The sequence below is a fragment of the Carlito syrichta genome, unplaced genomic scaffold (assembly GCF_000164805.1).
Source record: "Carlito syrichta isolate Samal-C Ts95f unplaced genomic scaffold, Tarsius_syrichta-2.0.1 Scaffold136559, whole genome shotgun sequence".
In the NCBI taxonomy this organism is placed as follows: Eukaryota; Metazoa; Chordata; class Mammalia; order Primates; family Tarsiidae; genus Carlito; species Carlito syrichta.
In genome coordinates this window covers 6,246-26,726 of record NW_007080655.1, presented here as the reverse complement: position 1 = coordinate 26,726, position 20,481 = coordinate 6,246, and the positions used below count along the sequence as shown (strand labels likewise).

The window sequence follows — 20,481 nt, the reverse complement described above, 5'->3', positions numbered from 1 at the left end:
CACTGCACTCCAGTCTGAGTGACAGAGTGAGACTCCAACTCAAAAAAAGAAAAAGAAAAGGGATATGGTAGCTCACCCCTACGATCCCACCACTTTGGGAGACCACAGTGGGAGGATTGCTTGAGCCCAGGAGTTTGAGACCAGCCTGGGCAACATAGTGAGACCTCGTCTCTGCACAAGAATTTTAAAAATCAGCAGGCATGGTACCATGTACTTGCAGTCTCGGCTGCCCTGGAGGCTGAGGCAAGAAGGATCGCTTGGACCCAGGAGGTGGAGCCGTGATCGTGCCACTGCACTCCGACCTGGACAACAGAGTGACATCCCAACTCAAGAAAAAAAGGGACTCCCTGCTTTCTGGCCCACAAAACCGCGACTCCATGCTCCCCAAGCTCCTGGGCGGCAGGTGCCTTTGGGCCGCGCCTGTGCTGGGCCACAGATCTGAGACTTGTTTTCACCTCCCCATCCACCTCCCTGGGAGGCAAGAATCGGCTGCCCACGTCTGCTTGAGGACACGGGAGCACTGAGGGGCTCAAACCATCTCTGAGGCCACACAGCCCACAGTGGAAAGCGGGGTGCAGATCTCGAATGGTCTGGATCTGAAGCCCATGCCCTCTGCCCACTCAGTCCCCTGGAGTCTGGGTGCTGGTCACCTGGGAAGGCAGCGCCATGCGCAGGGCACTGCCCAGTTCCCATGCCAACATCTCAACCACACCCAAGCACAGGGTGCTTTTCTCCTCCCAGGGATCTCCACGCTGTTCGGTCCGGACCCCTGAGGGCTGGAGACATGCCCACCCAGGATGGCAGTGTGAGGGGCAAGGGACGCCTAGACGTGGAGCCCAAGCTTCCAGGGCTGGAACCCAGAAGAGCTGTGCTCACGTTTGGAGAAACGGCTCCTGGAAAACACAGGCCGGCCCATGCGCGCTGCCTGGGAGGCCAGGTCAGGAGTCAGCACACGGGCCCTGAGACCTGGGGTCAGTGACAACAGCGAACACCGCTTGAGCGGGGTACGGCCACAGGGGTGCCACAGCCACCCAGCCAGCAGGCAGTTCATGTGGTGGGGGAGGGCAGGACCACCCCACCCCAGGGGCAATAGGACCTGAAGGCACACCCTCAGTGTCCGAGCAGGAGACAGGGGTGCAGGCCAGGCCCGTTCTGGGGATGCACGCACCTCCAACAGGCGTGAGATGGCATCAGGCTGGGCCCGGGGGCAGCTGTCGTAGCAGGGCCACACCACGCGGCGCCTGCTCTGGGGAGCCCCTCCGTCCGGCCGCTCATCCTCCGGAGGCTCGGGGGGCCCCTGGGCCAACTCCCAGTCGTAGGGGGGGCCCTCGGCCAGCGTCTCCTCCGTGTAGAAGTCCCACACCTTCAGGTTGGACACGTTGCTATAGGGCCGCAGGACCTGGGGGAAGCTGGCGTTGAGGACCTGAGCCGGGCAGGAGCCGCCCGCCACCCGGTCCCGGCTCACCTCCGTGTCCTCGGGCGCGTACACGTAGTTGTAGAACATGGGCGTCCTCTTGCTCAGCCGGTCCACATACTCCCACACGGACCGGCAGGGCAGCTGGCCCCGGCGCTCGCCCTTCTCCTCGTACAGCAGGCCTGCGGGGAGGCCAACTCAGCCCCGGGGTTGCGCCGCGCCCCCCGCCCCTGCCCACCCGCATACCCAGCTCGATGCGCTCGTAGTCCGAGTCCAGCAGGAAGGTCCGGAAGCGGCGGGACACGTGGTGGTAGCCCAGGAACTTGAGGTAGAACTGGCTGAACTCAAACTCCATGGGGAACTGCAAGTGGACCTGCACACGGGGTGCGGCGGGGCCGGGGGTCAGGGGTCGGCGGGCGCACAGCCCCCAGCCCCGCCCTCGGCCCCGCCCACCTGGTGCACGCAGTCCAGGAACTGCAGGAAGACCGGCGTGAAGCCGCTGCTCTGCCCAGCCAAGGTGTGGGCCCCGCGGTGGCCGAAGCGGTGGCCGAAGGACAGCCACTCCTTCTCCACCAGCAGGCGGAAGCCCTCCAGGGTGCGGTAGAAGGGATCGGAGAGCAGCTGCACCAGAGACACCACCTGCAGCGCGGGCGCGGTGGTCAGCGGGCGGCCAGCGGGCCCCCGGGGCCCCAGCCCGGCCCAGCCCCGTGCTCACCTGGGTGGTGATGTCCCAGCCGTCCTCCAGGCTCACCAGGACGGAAGAGCCCGAGTCCAGGAGCTCCACCACCAGCACCGACACCTGCAGCAGCCTGTGGATCTGTGGCAACCTGCGCTCAGACTGCCGCCCGGCCAGACCCAGGCCCGCGCCTCCCCCACGCCGCCGCCCCCAGCCCCAGGAGGACACGCCCCGACAGCCGTTGGCGGTGAGGTGACTACGGCTTCTCCCACCTGCCCACCACAGCACACCCGGGAAGGCCTGGCGGCCTTGTCCCAAGCCCTCCAGCCTTCCGCAAGCCAGATCCCCTCCCGACAAGAACGCAGCAGAGGCGCTGAGCCACACCACAGCCTCGGGGAGCATTGGCCCAGCAGAGCCCAGCTGGCTGCCCCAGCCCACCTGCAACCGGGCCCTGGCCGCCAGGCCCACTCCCCTAGCCGCCTTCCAGGCATCACAGCCTCAGGCGTGGAGTGGTGGCTGCCGTGCCTTGTCAGACGCGCAGACCCAGCCCCATCCACTCAGCTCTAGCCCAGCGCGCTCCACCAGCAGCAGGCAGGGGGCAAGGGCAGCGCAGAGACCTGGATCAGCCACTCTGAGTCCTCCAGCGAGCGCAGAAAGGAGGCCAGGCCCGGCTCGGCAGTGGGGCAGCCCGGGACACACGCCTTCAGCAGTTTCTTGAAACTAGCCTTCACCTGCCGTGCCTCAAACACCTCGATGGGCACCAGCTCCCACTGCTGCAGGGGGTCTGGCCGCACACCCTGCAGGGAGGTCAGCCACAGGCTGTGAGTATGCCCAGGTCCCCCCCAACCGGCCCCCACCCCACCCCAGTCACCTTGAGCTGGGCTTTGTCTCCAATGATATAGAGGGCTGCACGCTGGGGGCGAAGAAAGCTGGGGTCCGGGGGGGCCCCGTTGGCCTGGGGAGGGCCCAGCACCTCTCTGCCAGCTAGCCGGGAGCCCACGTCAGCACCAAGCCCACCGCTGCGCCCACTGGCCCGGACACTGACCCATTTTCCTGCAGAGGGGAGCCCAGGTGAATAACCACATGCGGTCAGGGCACCACTTACCTAGAGCTGGCTGGGCCTGACCTCCAGGGACAGAGCTGAGCTCCCAGGGTGGGGGAGATAGCTGGCAGGACCCCAACAGGGCTGTGCCAGAGGAAAGCTGGAACGCACAGATGCTGAGACACGGGTGGCAGCTAGGGTTAGTGTCGAGAGCAGGGCTCAGTGCCAGGCAGGTAAGTACTGGGGCTGAGGGAGGGCTGTTAGTGTCAGGTGTGGAGGAAGACATTAGTGCCCGCGATGACTGCACACCGAGGCTGTCAGCGCCAGGAGGGGGAGCTGACTTGTGCAGGCTCAGTACGGTACCTCCGTGCGCGGTCCGTCTAGAGGCCGAGGCCGCCATGGGGTTGGACAGCGTGGTGACCCTGGCTCTGGGGCTGGGCACTGGGGGCACAGCAGAGAGAAGGCTCAGGCCTGGCCCCAGGCTTGTCCAGCTTAGGGGTACCCATAAGCCATAAGTTCCCAGCAGGCCTCCCAAGATCCCTGGAGACAGCAGAGGTCAGCACCAAAGCCCTGGTCTCAGAAATGGGTAGAGTCGGCATTCTGGTACAGGCAAAGGGCCTATCTACCAGGATGGGTCAGGGGCTGAGGGGTCCACATGGTGGGAGGGTCAGGCAAGTGCCCCGGGCTCTGCTCCCAACACCTCCCCACTCCTCACTCAAACCAACTTAGCAGCTTTGTCTGAGTCCTGCCTCCACACCCTGGCCCCGAGTCCCTCACTCAAGGCCCAGAACTGCTGTCCACACTTGGCTTTGGAGTGGCCTCTGCCCAGGACACACGACAGAAGGGGCCTGAGGAGTGCAGCCTGGAGAAGGGGGCCCAGAGGCTTCTGGAAGGGGGAGAGGGCGGCTCCGTGCCCAAAAACGCCCAGTCCAAAAGGAAGGAAAGCACTTCAGTCCAGAAGGCCTGTGCCAGACTGACACACAGGCTGGCACGATGTACCTGCAGGCCCAGCCTGAGGCACAGGAGGCACACGAAGAAATGGTGCCCAGGGCCTGAGGGGTACCTGGGGCCACACGGTGGGTCTCTGAGCACCTTGCCTGGCCTGGGCTCACCTGCACTAGGGGGCGAGGGAAACAGCCCCCATCCACCCAGCGGTCACCGTGGGCCAAGCACAGTGCCAGCTTGCCATGCCTGACATCCTAGGACAGCCACTGGTGCAGGCACCCAGCACAGCGAGGAAGCGGCACCAGTCTGCTTAGGACAGTGGCCAGCAGGGCCCAGCCCGGAGCCTGAGCCTAGGCTGAGGGAGGCCAAGTCCCTGTTCCCTGTGCATTGCTGGGTGCTAACAGGGATGCCGGGAGGCAGCAGATGCTGGCTTGGAGATGGTCAGAGATGCCCGAGAGACACAAAGGCACAGGCGCTCACTGGGACAGGTCCTGGGGGAGAAGACGCTGCCTACGGCACTACTCAGGATTTCTGGCAGCGTAGGAAGGCAGGAAGCCAGGGTAATTGTGAGACACAATCATGATATTTGGAAACCAAAAACTACTCTTGAACTACAGAGAGCAGGTATCCCTAACAGAGCGAGCGTGGTCCCAGTCTGGCTTCTCCATGGGACAGCATCCCCGTAAGTGATCGTGAGGGCAGACTCGCCACCTCGTTCCCAGTCCCTGTGCCACCAGTGCCCAGCACAGGTAATGAGGCATACAGATCACCTGAAGAACACTGCTGAGCATGAGAGGAGACCTACAGATTCCACAGGGTAAGAAGCTGGTGTGCTCAGAGCAGAGGAAGCGTGCGCAGGGGCGGGGAGAGAGGCAAAGCAGACAGCCACGGTGCAGACTGGAGGCCTGCACAGTCGGTGATGAGAGCCAGAATGGCCTGGTGTGCAGGATGGCTCTGCCGGTGGGGGAATGCTCCAGCTCCCCCACTGTGTCCCCAGAAGCTGGGCCCCACAAGCTCGAGGCCAGGGGCTGGGGGGGCCAGGAGTGCCGCCTAACATGGCATCTGCCATCAACTCCAGGTGTATGTACATGGCACAGGCCCACACAACCCTGGAGGGCATGTCCCTGTACCTGCATGGTGTGGAAGGCTCAGGCTCTAGTGCAGGGGTCACCCGAATCCCAGGCCCCAGTGCTGGAATGAGACATCCAAACACAGAACTCAAGAGGCTCTAGGCACAGAGGACCCAAGTGTCCAGCACACAAACCAGGGCTCGTGCGCTAAGTGGCCGGAGCTGTAAGTCCAAAGAGCAACCCTCAAGGAGCCCCAGCACCTACCAGTTGGCCCAGAAGGATTAGCCAGACAGGAACAGAACATCAATAAAAAACCATGGAAGAGACGGGAACAGATAGGTTAGGGGTAGATGCAGTTAGGTGAGGTCAGAAAGAGGAAGAGAGGTCAGACGGGAGACCGGGTGAGATGGCAGAGATGGAGTTAGACAGCAGAGACCGGGTCTGACGACAGGGTCGGGGTCAGACCACAGGGTTGGGATCAGGGTCAGACGGCAGAGTCAGAGTCAGACGATAGAGACGGGGTCAGATGTGGGAGATGGAGGAAACCAGAGATGCAGCGACCTTGTGGGTAGAGTGGGGAGCTCCCTGTTCTGATGCACCCTTCCCTCTCTGGCCTTTGGGCCCTGGTGGGTTTTGCTTCCTGCCGGAAAGCTTCTCCCAGTACCTAACACCCATGACTTGCTTCCCCAGCCACTACTGGACTCAGGCGCCCACCCTGCATGCAAGGTGTGGGTCGAAAGTAGGAAGCCCAGCACCATGTGTGCTCTCGGCATCATCGAGCCTGGGCCCAACCCATGAAGACACAGCCCCACCTGGTCCCAGTGCCCAGGACAGTGAGGGTGGGGCTCTGCTGATGGTGCCAGGTTCATGCTCCACCTTCCCTGGCCTGGTGCTGCCTCTGCAAATGAGACAAGGGGCCCATCTTCACAGGGACAGAAGGCATTTCCCATGATGACCATGATGCAGAGTGGGAAGACAAATGTGGGCACCTCAGGCAAGGCCAGGCAGGGGTAGTAGCCAGCCTGAATCCACCTCTGTGTGTGCAGGCAGCCCCTGACGTGTGGGTGGTGGTGGGGACAGGGATAGCGAAACCAGCTCAGACAAGGCCTAAGGAGACAGGACAGAAGAGGTCAGAGGCCAAGCAGGGGGCAGAGCTGGGCCAGAGACTCCAAAGACAGTCTGGATAGGAGTGGGGACAGCAACAGGGATAGGAACAAGGCAGAGGAGTGTCTGGAGACACTTTCAAGTGCTGCAGGAAATGATCAGAAGACACAGAGGTGGAAGGCAGGGTGGTCAGGGCAGACGGGACCACAGAACACCTACCTGGCTGGACTGGCTTCCCGCCTCACCCCATGGCACCCAGAGGGGCCCTCCTTGTCCCATGCCCCAACATCCCTAACCAAAGCCACTTGTGCCCCGAGGGCCCTCCCACCATAAATGCCACCACAGTCCCCATAAGTGCTCCCTGCCCCACATCCCACTCTCAGCACCCTCACCGTGACTGCCCATGTGGGCCGAGGAGAAGCCGCTGAGAGTGTTGCGTCCTGACGCATCGGCATAGCGGGGCATGGCGCTGACGACGGCCTGCAGGTACTTCTCCTGCTCCAGGCTGCTTGAGTCCGCCTGGGACTGGCCTGGGGAGGATGCAGAGCTGGGGAAGGATGGGACGCTGGGGGGGAGTAGACCCAGGGCGAGGCTCAGGCGCATACCTGGAGAAGGCGCATTCTGGGCCTTGAAGAGGCCAACAACGCCCTTGCCATGCAGGCCTCCAGAGCGCAGCAGCACAGCCTTGGAACGCCCGCTGCGCCAGCAGACCACAGGGAAGCGATTCTGGCGGTAACAGCGGGACACGCGCTGAAGGGCATTGTCCTGGACGCTCTGGGGTACAATCAGCAGCCCCGGGTAGCTGTGAGGAGGCAGAGCAGAGGGCAGCTGGGAGGCCCCGCCCAGCAGCCGACAGGTGCAGGCAACGGATGCCAGCCCAGCTCCCAGCACCCTCAGGCCCAGGGCACCTCTCAGACACTCAATCTCCAGCCGGGCCCACTGAGCCTCTGCTGCTCCCCTCCACACTCCTCATCCAGCCAGGAGCCATGGCTGAGGCCCCCAGGAGGCGGGGATGGCGCCCCACTGCCTGCCACCTGCCACCCCCAGCCAGCCCAGGCGCGTCCTCCCAGGTGCATCCGGCCGCCTCACCTGCGGCAGATGGCATACATGCGGTTCACTGGGGAGACGCGGAACAGCTCCGACTTGGCCCGGCTCAGGCTGCTGCTCAGGGTACCAAGGCCCAGGCGCTGGTAGTCACGGCAGCATGCCCGCTCCACCAGGCTGCTCATGGTCATGCGGTCTGAGGGCTTCAGGGCTGCGGCCGGGGTCAGCGTGCTGGGCTCCAGCTCTTCTGACACTGTACGGGCCAGGCCACAGGCCGTCACCCGGACACTGCCAGCCTGCCCAGCCCCCACGGGAGCACCGCCGTCCAGAGACCACTCGGTGGCTTCACCCCACCCCACCCCCACCTGAGATCTCGTCCTCCTGGTCCTCCGGGGGCAGCTGGCCCCGGTGATCCCAGCTGGGCGGGTTGTACTTCTTCCGAGTGACATGCTGCCGCACAATGGTCTTCTTGGCGTTCTTCACCAGGTTCCGGGACAGGGTTCTGGGGCACACAGAGTCAGCAGAGGTAACAGGATAGGTGGGCGCGGGGGTCTGGGAGGGCTGGGGCAGGCACACGGCTGGGATCAGATGCATACTTGAGAGAAGGAGCCTTGTCCTTGGTGGCCCGGGGCGGCCGGCCAGGTGTGTGGGCAGAGCCCAGGGTAAAAGCAAAGGTGCCCCTGACATCTGGAGGGTACCGTAGCTTGTGCAGCTGCTTGCGGAAGAGCTCCGCACTGTCGGACCCCACTTCCTCGTCGAAGGCCATTTTCAGCAACTGCGTCAGAAGGAGGAGCAGCTCAGGGGCCCGGCCCCACCCCCTCCAGGCCGCTGCGGGATGCCCAGGCACCCTTCCCATCACAGCCATGCCACAGAGGCAGGCAAGCCACTCGCCAGGCCCTGTGCCCACAGCACTCAGAGTCAAGTACCATCTAAGCAGCACGTCAGCTACTGGAGAGCAAAAGTAGGCTGGCAAGGCACACCACAACCCTGATGCAAGGGTCGGTGCCCCGAGGAAATGACAAGGACCCAGAGGCCTGCAAGTCAGACCACCTGAGAGCCAGGGTGAGGGCCTCAAACCAACAGCCAGGCTCAGCCACAGGGCCATGGTGCAAACCGGCTCAGGAAAGAGCCCACCCAGCCGCCACCCTGGAGGAGAGCCCGCCGCATGCCGGCCCACCTGGAACGTGCAGGAGCGCAGCTGCAGCCCATCCTGCAGGGACTGGTCCACAGGGGTCTGGACGCTGATGCGCTTCTCCTTGGTCAGCGCCGCCACCGGGAAGGAACGGACCACCACCTGTTCCCCCACTTGCACCAGGCCGGGCACAGAGTCAGAGGGATGGTGGGGAAGCCGTCCCAGAACCTCAGAGTACCACAGGTAAGGGTCCTCGTGGGTGGGGGAGGAGTAGACAGGAACTCGCTTCCCATGGGGACCCTGTACCCTTGAGAAAAGGGGAGGAAGAGGCAGGGCAAGCCCCATCCACCCAGAGGCCTGGAGGGGAAGGGAGCATGGGCAGAAAGGTCTGGAGGCTCACCCAGGGGGTCGGTGGGCATGCCCGTGAAGATGACCCGGTATGTAGTGAGGAAGACAGCGCCCTCAGCCGGGAGCAATGCGGGGCCCCCCACGGAGCCCCCGGAGCCCTCCTCACGCCCGTCCGGCAGCAGATAGACACGCAGGCCATCCAGCACACACTCCTCACCAGGCAGCAGGCGCGGCCGCAGCAGTTTGGGCTGCCCAGGGACGGGAGCAGTGCCTCAGTACACATCCGGGCCCCCGGCGCCCGCAGCCCACCCGGCCCCACTCACCTTCTGGATGGGGGGCAGCCTCTTGCTCTCTCGGTACACAGCCTCCAGGGTCTCAATGTGCATCTGGACGATGTCTGGGGGAGAGCAGTTCTCACGCTCTGGGCCCCTTCCTCTGCCTGTCTGAGGGGAGTGCTTCCACACCCAGGCCCCCCATACCTGGCACCATGACATGCAGCCCCTTGAGGTGGTCGCTGGTGACCCCACTCTCGGTGCAGACCTTATCCACAAAGCGGTTGATGAAGCGGACCACGGCCCCAGCCACGTCGCAGGTCTCTGCATCCTCGAAGCCGCTCTCCGTATCATAGCTCTCAGCCACACTGCCCGCCATGCTGGGCCAGGGAGGAGTGGTGGGCACAAGCCCCCGCCCACCCGCCTGCCCACTCCCGCCCCGGAACCCACCCACCTGGGCCACCCTCCCATCCTCCCTACGGCCCAGGCCCTGCCCCTACGTGGGCCCCGCCCCACCTGCTGGTGACCAGGCTATTGCTGGCGCTCTCCAGGTCCCCCAGACCCGCACGCTCCCGCAGCAGACGGCTCTTGCTGCTGTCCAGGGGCAACAGGAGGTAGCTCATGCGGTTGGCGTAGTGGATGGCCTGGCTGAACACCGTACTCTCCTCCTTCTGCACCAGCTCCTGCTGCTTCTCACGGGTCAGGGTCGGCCACAGGCGCCGCTGCTCGGAAGCCACGTCCAGGGCAGAGCGCTCGTCCTCCTGGGATGGCACCTCCCCGGCTTCCTGCCCCAGCACCACGTGTGAGCCGGGGCCAGGCTACCCCGACTGCCCCAGGACCAGGGAGTCCTGCCCACCTGGCTGGGGTCCCGGTCCTCAGCAGGCTCCAGGTAGAGGGCCCGGATGTGGGTCTGCACGTCCCCGTAGAACATGGCCTCCCAGAATTGCGGGGTGCTCCACACCACGTGCTCTTGCACACAGCTGTATGCAAACTGCGTCACCCCCGGGCTCAGCTTCTGCAGCAGCCAAAGCGGATAGGAGGGTCAGCCGTGTGCAGCCATGATGGGAGGGGCGGAGGCGGCTGTGACCACACCAGCACTCACCCTGCAGAAGGCTGTGACCAGGGGCAACAGAGCAGCTGCAATGCCATGCTCGTCCAGGGAGGTGCAGTCCTGTGTGCGGAGGCGAGCCCGTCAGGACCCCTGTCCCGCCTGCCAGGCCCCTGCCATGCCCATGGCCCCCGCAACCAGCACCTGGAACCAGTGGCTCCAGTTTGCCAGGGTCAGGAGACTCCAGACCCCTGCACCTGCCTTCTACAAGGGCTCACCGCTCCATGGTTCCCTGTAGAGCGGGGGCCCACCCCTGGCACAGAGACTCCCCACACCCCACGTGGCTGGCCCCACTCCCCACACCCTGGACGTGGCTTCGCTCTCACCCGGAGACCAGGTCTCCCTGCCCGTCCACCCCATGTACTGTGTCACTGGTGAGCCGGAAGACCTGGCCTCACCTGCAGGCAGCAGTTCATCATACGGACCACAAAGTCAAACTGCTGGTGGTCAAGGACTGCACGGTTCTGCTGCACATGCAGGTGCAGCTCTTGGGCGAGGCAGCGGCGAGCAGCTCGCCCCTTCAGGGCCCTCAGCACGGCTGGGAGCAGCTGGGGGAGGGGCAAGAGAAACAGACTGGGGGCACGGAGGGAGGTACAGGGAAGACCCCACAAGGGGCTGAGGAGGGGAGGAGGCCCAACCCTGCCTGGGAGACCCAAGCGCCATTCAGGTCAGATGTTCCCGGACTCTGGGGCTTTGCTGACCGATAAGACTAAAACCTCCAGTGGATCCCGCAACTCCACAAAGACAGCTCATGAAAACAGACTCGAGAATGTGAACATCGAGACGCGCTCTAGGGTGAGGCACCCTGGCCCTGGGCTCCAGTGATCAGAGGTCAGGGTCCTGGAGCCGCTCAGCCTTCCAGGGGCTTAAGTCCAGGAGGCACGATGAGGCTGCGAGTGCAGATGACTCACCTGGCAGGCCCGGGCCACAGAGGGCTCACATCCCAGGGAGTCCCTTGGGGACACCATGCAGCAAAAGCGAGGTAGACTCGTTTGGCTGTCATGAAAGACCCCAAAGGTGCTCAGGGAACACCACAGAAAACACAGCAGCTTGAAAGTGGACTCTGTCTTCTGTAACTTACAAAAACAGAGCACATGCGGGCCTACCCTTTTCTGGGGAAAGAATGCAGAGGAAACCTAACAGTGGAAGTCATAAGGGTCTTCCGATTCCTGAACACTGAAGTGAATCCCCTTTGTTGAGACCCCGAAGGCCTGTCCCACCACCCACTGAGATCAGGATGGGGAGGCCCGGTGCTTACCCACCCTCTGGCCAGCCCAGCCACCTGCAGCTGTTTCGCAGGCACCTGAGGCCCCGAGGACAGGCTCAGCCCCCGCAGGACTCAGGCCAGCCCTGAGTACCCTCTGAAAATGGCGTACCCCAAGCAGGAGGCCCCACTTGGTGCAACGTACCTTCTTGGCCTCAAGCATCTTCCCCTCAAACACATAAGAAATGCAGTTGCGCACAACCTCCAGCCGGCGGGCGCTGTTGATATGCAGCCCACTGGACCGCTCCAGGATGGCAGCTGGGGAACAGGACGAGCTCAGCCTGACCCAGACCCACCCCACCCCGGGCCGCATTCAGGGCCAGCCCTCCCTCATTACGCACTCATGGGGGGCCCTGAGGGCACCGTGGTCCTCCTCTCAGCCTTCACTGCTGGTGGTGCGCCCTGCATCTTGGCCGCAGCCTGGTCCACGATCCACTGCACAGTGCCCTCATCCAGCCGAGGGAAGGGCCGGGGCACCCGTCTCAGGTGACTGGCCTCGCCGGGCCTCTGCACTTTGTGCATCGCCACAGCTGGGTATGGGTTCTCCTGGGGAAGATGGGCAGGCATGGGGCGCAGGGCCATGGGTCAGGACAGCGCAGCACCCTCCCCTCTGCCGCCCGCATACATTCTTGTAGAGCTGCTCTGCCAGTTCCTGGACATGACGCAGGACACGCTGGGGGTGGTTCTCATCTGCCCGCATCCGCGCCACCTCGTGGGCCACCAGCTGAAGGGCAGGCAGGAGGGAGGGGAGGAAGAGCTAGGTATGGTCGGGCAGGCCGTGGGGTGGGGCCAGGTGGGTGAGGCGGGGACGCACCTCATCAAACAGGTCTGTGGAGCGGTAGGGGACACCACGCTCCGACACAAAGCCAGCAAAGGCCATGCCCTCCAGCACTTTCATCAGGAAGTCATCCTCCACCAGCCCACGCTGGCCCAGGAAGGCTGCCTGGGGATACAAGGAAGTCGGCCCTCGGGTCATGGCAACCACCGCCCCCCCGCCGCCCAGCACCCACCTTGTGGAAGCGGATGACGGGCTCCGGGTGGATGCGCACGATATGCAGGCACCAGCGGTAGCCCTGCAGGAGCTGGGCAAAGAGCCGCAGGAAGACGGCACGCAGCTCCTTGTCCTGGTGCACGGGGAGCCCAGTTAGAGCCCAGTCCTTGGCCCCACCCAGGCCCCCCGGGGGCTGTTCTCCATCCCACCCCACTCGCCTCCTCCCGCCCCTCCCACCCTGCACACTTGGCCAGCCGGCTCCTCTCGCAGCTGGACAAGTCACTCCCACTCAGACCCTTGGAGGCTCCCTGAGATTGCATGCGAGTCTGGCCCCTCCACGGTCCCCTGCGCCACTCCATGGTCCCCTACGGCCCCTCTGCCCCCGGTGCCTTCCTGCCTGCACTCCAAGAGCCTGGCTGGGGCTGGTCTAAGGGTGAGGCTCACAGGCAGCAGACCCAAGACAGGGGATGGGGGCCCCGGGCGGAGCAGCAGCAACCCCCACCTGCATCTTCAGGGAGGGGCTGGACGTCATGGGTGGAGGGAAGGCAAGATCAGCCAACTCCAGCTCTGGATCCAGGACCTGTGAGGCAGAGGGGAGCGGGCAGCGACAGCCTCCTCTGGCCCCGGCCCTGAACTGTGTGCTGCCAGGTGGCCCCGCCCACGGCCCTCCCTCACCATGCTCAGAATGCTGTGCGTCTGGCTCTGCAGCGGCTCCGGCAGGGGTGGGATGTGCACACACTCGGGGACAGTCACCGTCCCACCATCCAGATCAGCAATAATCACGTCCAGCTGCAGACCAAGGGAGCCATCAGTCAGGGACCCACAGGCTGGGCAGCCAGGCGGACTCAAACCACAGGCTTACCAGCTCTTGGGTCTCTGCCTGGAAGGCCGCGTTGACCCCGATGACGAAGGGCGTGGGTGTGCTGAGGACTTCCAGCAGCTGGGCCGGCAGGATGGGCACATAGGTGAAGCTACAGGAGGCCCCAAGGATGCCGTCAGCCCAGAGGAGGGACCAGGTAAAGGACAGGGCAGAAAGAGGGGTGGGGTGGGGCGGGTGGGGGCACCTGTATCTGAGCGGGAACAGCAGTGCCAGGAGGCCCCTGCAGGCATCTGCAAGCCGCTGGTAGCTCCGGGACAGGAAGAGGACCTTGTGCTCCGTGAGGGCGGCACAGAACAAGGACAGCACGTTGGTAATGCCTAAAAGCAGGGGGAGGTTGGAGAGAGCCCTGTGCCCCTCCAGCACAGAGTGGAGACCCACACCTCTGCCCGTTGGCCCTACGAAGCCTTACCCAGCTGGCGGAAGAGCAGGGCCACACTGCAGCGGCTGACGGGCAGCGAGTCGGCCAGCGGGGTCTGGATGACCTGCCGGTCACCGGCCCCCAAAGAGATGGTTCTCTGTGGAAAGAGAAGGATCAGGACTCAGCAGTCTGAGCAGACCCAAGTCAGCCCAGAGCTCTGTGTCCCCGGGCAGCCCCAAGTGGACCACCAGGCCCGAGGTGGGACTGACTGGGATGGTGGCGTGGCATGAGGGAAGGCCACGTCCTGCCTCTTTGGCCTGAGCCGTGCTGCAGAGAAAACTCAGGGTGGCTGCCTCTGACCTGGGGTGGGGACGGGGCCCAGGTGGGCAGAAGAAACAAAGATTCATACCGCTCCTTCCTCAACAGAGTCCAGCTGCACAGGACAGACGGGCAGAGAGACACAGTTAGACACCCCAGCAGGCGTGGGCACAGAGCAGGGAACAGACAGACAGGCTGACGCCAACACCAGAGACAGGCACACACCAGTGGAGTGAGAGGACAGAGGAGGGGCTGCAGGACCCAAAGCGCAGGTCCAAGGGCCAGATGAGCAGGCAGGGTCCAACAGACAAGGGTGGCAGCATGGACACAGGGGAGGGGGGTGGGGGGGCCCCAAAGCTTCTGGCCATGTTCGGCCCTGGCCGGACGCCGGGAGCCTACCAGGGCCCAACCCCATGACCGAAGCAGGAGGCCTGTGCCATCGGCTGCTCCCAGACCCACCTGTGAGCCACCAGCCAACGGCACAGTGCATGTCAGCAAGTTCCCAATCACATTCTCCAGGCACACATTGAGTCCCTCCACGTGGATGGCGTAGATGAGACCAAGGCTGTTCTGCAATGATAAGTAGAGCAGACGATGACAGACAGCTGGCAGAGCACCTGTGGCCGGCCCACGGAGCAACGGCCCGCCGTACCCTGAACACCTCCGTGTGGTCCAGTCGTGACACCAGCACCAGTGTCTTTGGAGCAAACAGCTGGGCAGATGGGGCAAGCGCTGAGGGTGACAAGCATGCCCGGCCTCCCTCGTCTGCCGCCTCTTCCCTCTCTGCGGCTTCCTCGGTGCAAGCTGCCTCCTGCAGACAGAAGGTCATCTGGGCTCTCGCGAGGCTCGTCCCCAGAGCCTGGCGGGGGCAAGGCAGCTCAGAAAGGCCTGGCCCCCAGAACTCCAGCCCCTACAGTGTGGAAGACATCACCAGAGAGGAGGCAGGCACAGTGCCACAGCCTGAGTGTCCAGCCGCTTGCAGGCCACACCCAGAGACCCTGGCTGACCTGAGCGGGCTCCGCTGGCTCCCAGAAGGTCAAGCAGGCGCAGTAGTGCCGCTCAGAGTTGATATCAGTGAGGACAGCAACAAAGAAGGTTGGCGGATTCCTCTCGGGACACAGCTGCCACCCGCTGGGCTGACAGAACTGCAAGGAGGGCTTGCAGTCAGCTCCTCTGGCCCCCTGCCCCATCGGCACCATGGGACTGGAGGCTCCAGGCACACAGGAGCAGTTAGCTCACCCTGTGACCTGGGGACACCTCGCCTTGCCAGCCAGAGCAACCACCTCTGGCCTCACCATCTGGGGTGGGACCAGGTGGGCACACGGTCTCCACCGCCACAGGCAAGCAGCAACATGACACACCGACATGCGTGCCGCTCCACCTGCTAGCCAGGCTAGCCGCCCCCAACCTCTGGGGCGGCTCTGACATCTCCAGGTTCCCTACCCAACAGGGGCCTCCGGTCTGGGGATGCGTGTGGACTGCCCTGCCTCCCCGACCTGCCGCCGTCTCACACCAACACTCACCAGCTCAATGCCCTGGGGGAACGGGTTGTCCTCCCAGTCCTTCTCGGGAAAGCGCTGCAGAATCTGGCCCTGGCCTTCCCCACTCCCTGAGAACAAGAGAAGTGGTCAGAGCACCCTGGCCCTCGCCACTCATAGGAGGCGTGAGGACCCCCATGGCCCTCCCAGCAGGTCTTCGCCTGCCACAAGCCCAGCCTCAACTCCCTAAAAACAGTTGTGTGTGGAGAGGCCACTAGGCAGCCACGGAGCCCAGAGCGCAGAGAAACCCCAGACCCCTAGAAGCCTCCACCACTCCCACTCCCACTCCCACTCTCAAGCCCCACCCCAGCCCAGCACGGAGCCCTCCGGCATGGGGCAACAGGTCTGGACTGTTCTACAGTCCACGCGGCATCCACCCCACAGCCATCCCCACTTAGGACCTCAGCCCCATCGCTCTTCGAGCTAGACAGTAAGCACTGTACCAGCAGCGGGCATGGCTGTGGCAAAGACACACTGGGGCACCCCAGAGTACTCTGGGCCCAGGCTAGGGGTGCAGAGGACTCACATCTGTTGTCTGTGTGGGGTTCAAGAGAACAAAACCTCACCCCCCCCACCAGCCACAGGAGACCACCCAGGCCCGCAAGCCCAAACCGCTCCCTCTCCCCAGCGCCTCAGACACAAACAGGCCCCAACCCAAGCCCTGGGAGACGGCAAGTGCCTGTGAAAAGACCACTGCCACAGCCAGCAGGGCCCAGTGGGCAACCACTGGACAGGAAGGACAGACACCTGGTCTCAAGATACCCGCCAAGGGATACCCCGATGACCTCCAAAGTACTGGGGTCTGGTAGCTCTCAGAGCGTGGGCAGGTGGTGGCACCCAGGACAGATGATGGGTGCTGAGCACAGCCCAGGTCTCCTGAGCACCCTGAGGCCAAGCTGGGGCTGCAGACCCATGTCTTCCCTGAGACAGCCCTCTCCTCGGAGCTCCAGGGCCTCCAAAGCACCCTTGCCCTGCTGCTGGAGGACGAAGCCCCGGACAGTTTCCAGGCCCTGCTCACATCAGTGGGTGAAGGCCCCCACCTGTGGCTCACCCCTTCAGAGCCACACTGAGACACTCTGAAGCAGCTCCCGCCGGGACGGCTCCACAGGCCTTCCAGAGCCCGCAGAGGTCGGAGCTAGTGCAACAGGAAAGCCAGAAGCCTCCCTGCCTGTACCGCCACATGGCCGCAGGTCCCAGGTCTTGCATGTTCCTGGTCTTGACACTGCTGCCCACTCGGAGAAGCAGCCAGAAAGATAAGTGAGGGGAAGACTAGTCACAGCTCTCTGGACCCCGCCCAGAGCCCCAGAAAGCCACAGCTGGGCTCGGAGGATCTGCCCAGATGCAAGCCCTGGTTCGCCAGCCTGGGCCCAACAGCACCCCTCCTCAGTTCCCCTGAAGGCAGGGCAGCAGGGTCACAGCCTCAGCAGACCACCACCCCCAGGACCCTGGAGGCAGAGCCCAGAACGCAGTACTGGCAGGGTGCTGCTAAGCGGAGGTGGCGGGCTGACTCTGACTCACAAACCTCAGCTTCCTGCTCACCCCACCGCCCGGACACCCCAGTGAGGACCGGCAGGAGATGGCGGGGCCCAGGTGTCTGCGGGTGCCACACCTACCTCCACACACACAGTCCCTGAGCGGCGGCTCCTTCCCCCCACCTACTTCCCCAGGGCCTCCAGTGCTAGGCCCCAAACCACCAACTGAGCCCAGGCCTGGCTGGCACCCAGGGCTCACCCAGTCCTTGCCACGAGGCAGCAGGCAGAGGAAGGAAGGGGTTTGCACACAGGGCCGGCAGCCTCTGCTCTGCAGCTTTCCCCCAGGGATGAGCACAGAGTGGCCAGCCACCGGGCCACCACCACCGTCCCCACCCCATCCACCCTGTGAACCACCGACTCCACGCACCACCCAGCCTCAGTCCCCTGCCGGGCTCCACCCTCCAAGCCCGAGCTCTGAGCTCCATTCGGCTGTCCCAACTGCTCACGGAGGCAGAGGGCGGGACAGCTGGGCAGACTTCTATGAGCGCCTTCTCCGAGCCAGGAGGGTCCCAGGTGTGCCCTTCAGGTCTCGGCCCAGAGTACCCTCCCCTGGGAAGCTCTGCTCCTGGCTGGGCCTGCAAAAATCCCCAGGGCCTCGCTGTTACACTTCATGGCAGATGGAGCACCTGCCAGCCAGCTGGGCAGACTGCAGCCTAAATGAGGGCTGCGGAACACACAGAGCTGGCTACACAACCATCCTCCCCCCACCCACTCCACTCATACCCCACAAGCAAACAGCTTCCTCAGTCGGAAACACAGAGCCGTTTCTGGAGCCCCAGGGCATGACAGGGTGCAGCTGGGCCCACCAGAGGGCCCACCACAGAGGGCCCCTGCACCCTAAGCTGTGAGCAGCTCTGCTCCCCACCTCTGAGACCCCAGCCTGCACCTCAGCTCGGGGCTCTCAGGGCCAGCTGCAGCCTGGCCACCGACCTGCATGGTGGAGGCTGGGGATTCCATCCAGCTCCCAGGTCACTCCATCCTCTCAAGTCCCATGGCCCAGGGTGACCCACAGCAGCTGAGCTCCCTGGCCACCAGGACTGCCCCTACCTCAGAGCAGATGGGAGAGGGTGCCCTCCCCTCCCTGCCCTTCCCCGCCCCATGGGAAGAGGACTAATCCGAGCAGCACAGCTGTTGGGAGGCCCCAGGAGGAGGGGCACCCAAGTCCTCCATTCCCTCCACCCTTGAACCTGGGGCTGAGGGGAGGCCCACCCAGAGGAAACATGGCTCCTTCCTCAACACCCCCGAGGAGCATCCCTCCTGCAGCCTCATCCCTGCAGCCAGCCCTGCAGGCTGAAGGGTGGCAGGCAGGCAAACAGACCCGCGTGCTGTCATCTGCTGGCAGCGCCCCGTCACCCGTGCCAGGCTCTGACACCAGGAGGGCTGGCCCAGGCCAGCACTCACCATGGGGAGCAAAGAAGGCCACAGCCTCGCTGCTCCCCCCTGCACACACAGGCTGCACCGGCCAGCTCTGCTGCCTGGGAGGGCCCAGCCATAGGAAGAGGGAGAGTGGAAGGACGGACGGCCCCTTCCTGCTGCACCACCCACCCGCATGCGGGGCTCCCCCAGGCCAGCCACAGGGCAAGCACGTGCAGCGTGGCCTGCAGCTTCCTTGTCATCCTCCCCAGCCTCCCCACCCCAGGCAGTCCGGAGAGGCTCTGACCCAGGGCCTGTGCCCCTTCAGACTCCCAGGGTGAGGGTGGGAGGCAGCTGAGGCCATCGCAACAGCCCCAACCGCTGTGCAGGAAGGGCAGGGACATGGGTGGGGACACTAGACGGGCTCAAGAATGTGGCCAGCTCCTCATGGCCAGGACTGAGAGGGGCCAGGCCATGGGGTGAAAGGTCTTTCACTGAGATGCCAGGGGTCATCCTCTCCTCCCCAGCAGACACACACCCACCTGCTGAAGCAGGAGGCCGCTGGCCAGGTCAAGGCCAGGTCAAGGGTGTTTCCTGTGCCCTAAGACAACTCAACACTGACCACACTGCGCTAAAGCAGCTCCCGCTGTCGGAGCCCTCCTAGGCCAAGAGCGGGACAGAGGCGCTCTGTCCGGTCCTCACGCCGGCCCCAGAGCGCCGAAGGCACTTCCCCACTCACCTTGTGAGGGGCCCTCAGATGCACCTTCTGAGATGGGCCAGGCCTCTCCCTGCCTCCCCAGAGGGTGCAGCTGGTAACCACTAGCAACTGGGATGTGGCCTCAGGCAAGACTCCAGACACAGGCTCAGCACCCAGGCCCTGCCCCCAGCAGCTCTGGCAGGATGTCCAGATCCAGGCCAGATGAGGCAACCACCACTCCTGCCCCTCGGCCCCTCAGAAGTGCCCAGGGGGCACACCTGCTGCTCGGTCACTGCCAGGACCTTGTCCTCCCTGGGGCCTCCTGAAACGCCACAGCTTCAGGTGTGCTGATCATACCCCCTCGGCAGCCTGGCAGGTGCGACTCACTCCAGCTTCTGATAAGGAAACTAAGGCACAGAGAGCCAAATAGCCTGAGGTCACAGAGCTACCAAAGTTAGGACTGGCCCCCACACTGTTAGCCTACTCCTGCCCTCACAGCTCTGCCCTCAGCCCACGGCCAGGTTCCCCACCTGTGGGCCTGTTCCTCCTAAAGGATGCAGCTCCACCCCAGAAGGCAGTGGCCGGGGGCTCTAGGGCCTCCCATCCCCACTGCAGCAGACAGCCTGGGATCATTCCTTCCTGACACTCGAGGCGAGGGGGCATCCCGGGTCCAGTCTCTTTCTCCGTCCTGCTCAGAGGCCACATACAGAGGTGCCTGCCCAGCCTGTGGCTCCAGCAGCAACACCCGCATGGCACAGCCAGCAGCCTCCTGGGCTCCCTCAAGTCACCCTCAACTCTCCCCCTCCTGCCTCCCCACGGCCCACCAGCCTCTGCCGGACACTATGCCTCCTCAGACATCCCACACTGCCCTCAGTATCGCCCGTCCCGGCACCTAGCCCAAGACCCAAGGCCCTCTCACTGGGGCGCCCCGTCACTGGGGCAGCCCTCTGCCGACTGTGTGTCCTGGATGCCCAGGCACCCCTGCGCCCCAGGCGGTGTGCCTTAGAGCAGTCGGCTCTCCCTCTGGGCCAACACAGCAGAGACAGGAGCCTCTGCGCAGGGACAGCGTGGTCCCTGCCTGCGAGCACTCCCTCCGTGGGGCGAAAAACAGATGCTCACGACGGACGGTGCCAAGAGACGTACACTGAAGAGGCAGGAGCAGGGAGGAGGAGCCAGTGCCGAGCCAGAGGGCCCAGGAGGGTGTGGAGCCCAGGAAGATGCTGAAGAGGCTTCCGAGCGGGTGCGGGGTCCAGCAGGGGAGCTCAGCAAGAAGAAAGGCAGAGAGGAGAGGAAGTCCAGGTCCCGGGCAACGGCAGTGGCGCCAGGCCGACGAGGAGCAGGGCGGCCGGGAAAGGAGGCTCAACCTCACCCCGGGCAGAGGCCCTGCCCACGCCG

General features: G+C 64.3%; 1 protein-coding gene across 1 annotated transcript in view; it reads right to left on the bottom strand.

Annotated features, from left to right (window-relative positions):
* Nucleotides 1–15,837, bottom strand: part of SBF1 (SET binding factor 1) — a 22,250-nt gene extending 6,413 nt beyond the window's left edge. Inside the window, exons 1-37 of the mRNA XM_021708413.1 lie at nucleotides 15,810–15,837; nucleotides 15,490–15,575; nucleotides 14,974–15,111; nucleotides 14,619–14,777; nucleotides 14,426–14,536; nucleotides 14,058–14,081; nucleotides 13,700–13,805; nucleotides 13,475–13,607; nucleotides 13,273–13,381; nucleotides 13,086–13,199; nucleotides 12,913–12,990; nucleotides 12,430–12,543; nucleotides 12,234–12,362; nucleotides 12,045–12,143; nucleotides 11,761–11,965; nucleotides 11,565–11,677; nucleotides 10,554–10,703; nucleotides 10,150–10,218; nucleotides 9,904–10,062; nucleotides 9,564–9,832; nucleotides 9,255–9,427; nucleotides 9,099–9,172; nucleotides 8,828–9,023; nucleotides 8,473–8,600; nucleotides 7,892–8,070; nucleotides 7,661–7,797; nucleotides 7,341–7,548; nucleotides 6,857–7,053; nucleotides 6,644–6,781; nucleotides 3,496–3,573; nucleotides 2,962–3,143; nucleotides 2,708–2,887; nucleotides 2,130–2,231; nucleotides 1,868–2,053; nucleotides 1,661–1,787; nucleotides 1,466–1,596; nucleotides 1,169–1,399 (exon numbers count right to left, since the gene is read on the bottom strand). Of these exons, the coding sequence (XP_021564088.1) occupies nucleotides 1,169–1,399; nucleotides 1,466–1,596; nucleotides 1,661–1,787; nucleotides 1,868–2,053; nucleotides 2,130–2,231; nucleotides 2,708–2,887; nucleotides 2,962–3,143; nucleotides 3,496–3,573; nucleotides 6,644–6,781; nucleotides 6,857–7,053; nucleotides 7,341–7,548; nucleotides 7,661–7,797; nucleotides 7,892–8,070; nucleotides 8,473–8,600; nucleotides 8,828–9,023; nucleotides 9,099–9,172; nucleotides 9,255–9,427; nucleotides 9,564–9,832; nucleotides 9,904–10,062; nucleotides 10,150–10,218; nucleotides 10,554–10,703; nucleotides 11,565–11,677; nucleotides 11,761–11,965; nucleotides 12,045–12,143; nucleotides 12,234–12,362; nucleotides 12,430–12,543; nucleotides 12,913–12,990; nucleotides 13,086–13,199; nucleotides 13,273–13,381; nucleotides 13,475–13,607; nucleotides 13,700–13,805; nucleotides 14,058–14,081; nucleotides 14,426–14,536; nucleotides 14,619–14,777; nucleotides 14,974–15,111; nucleotides 15,490–15,575; nucleotides 15,810–15,837 (5,040 nt within the window). The remainder of the gene's footprint in view (nucleotides 1–1,168; nucleotides 1,400–1,465; nucleotides 1,597–1,660; nucleotides 1,788–1,867; nucleotides 2,054–2,129; nucleotides 2,232–2,707; nucleotides 2,888–2,961; nucleotides 3,144–3,495; nucleotides 3,574–6,643; nucleotides 6,782–6,856; nucleotides 7,054–7,340; nucleotides 7,549–7,660; nucleotides 7,798–7,891; nucleotides 8,071–8,472; nucleotides 8,601–8,827; nucleotides 9,024–9,098; nucleotides 9,173–9,254; nucleotides 9,428–9,563; nucleotides 9,833–9,903; nucleotides 10,063–10,149; nucleotides 10,219–10,553; nucleotides 10,704–11,564; nucleotides 11,678–11,760; nucleotides 11,966–12,044; nucleotides 12,144–12,233; nucleotides 12,363–12,429; nucleotides 12,544–12,912; nucleotides 12,991–13,085; nucleotides 13,200–13,272; nucleotides 13,382–13,474; nucleotides 13,608–13,699; nucleotides 13,806–14,057; nucleotides 14,082–14,425; nucleotides 14,537–14,618; nucleotides 14,778–14,973; nucleotides 15,112–15,489; nucleotides 15,576–15,809) is intronic.
* Nucleotides 15,838–20,481: the final 4,644 nt, after the last annotated feature.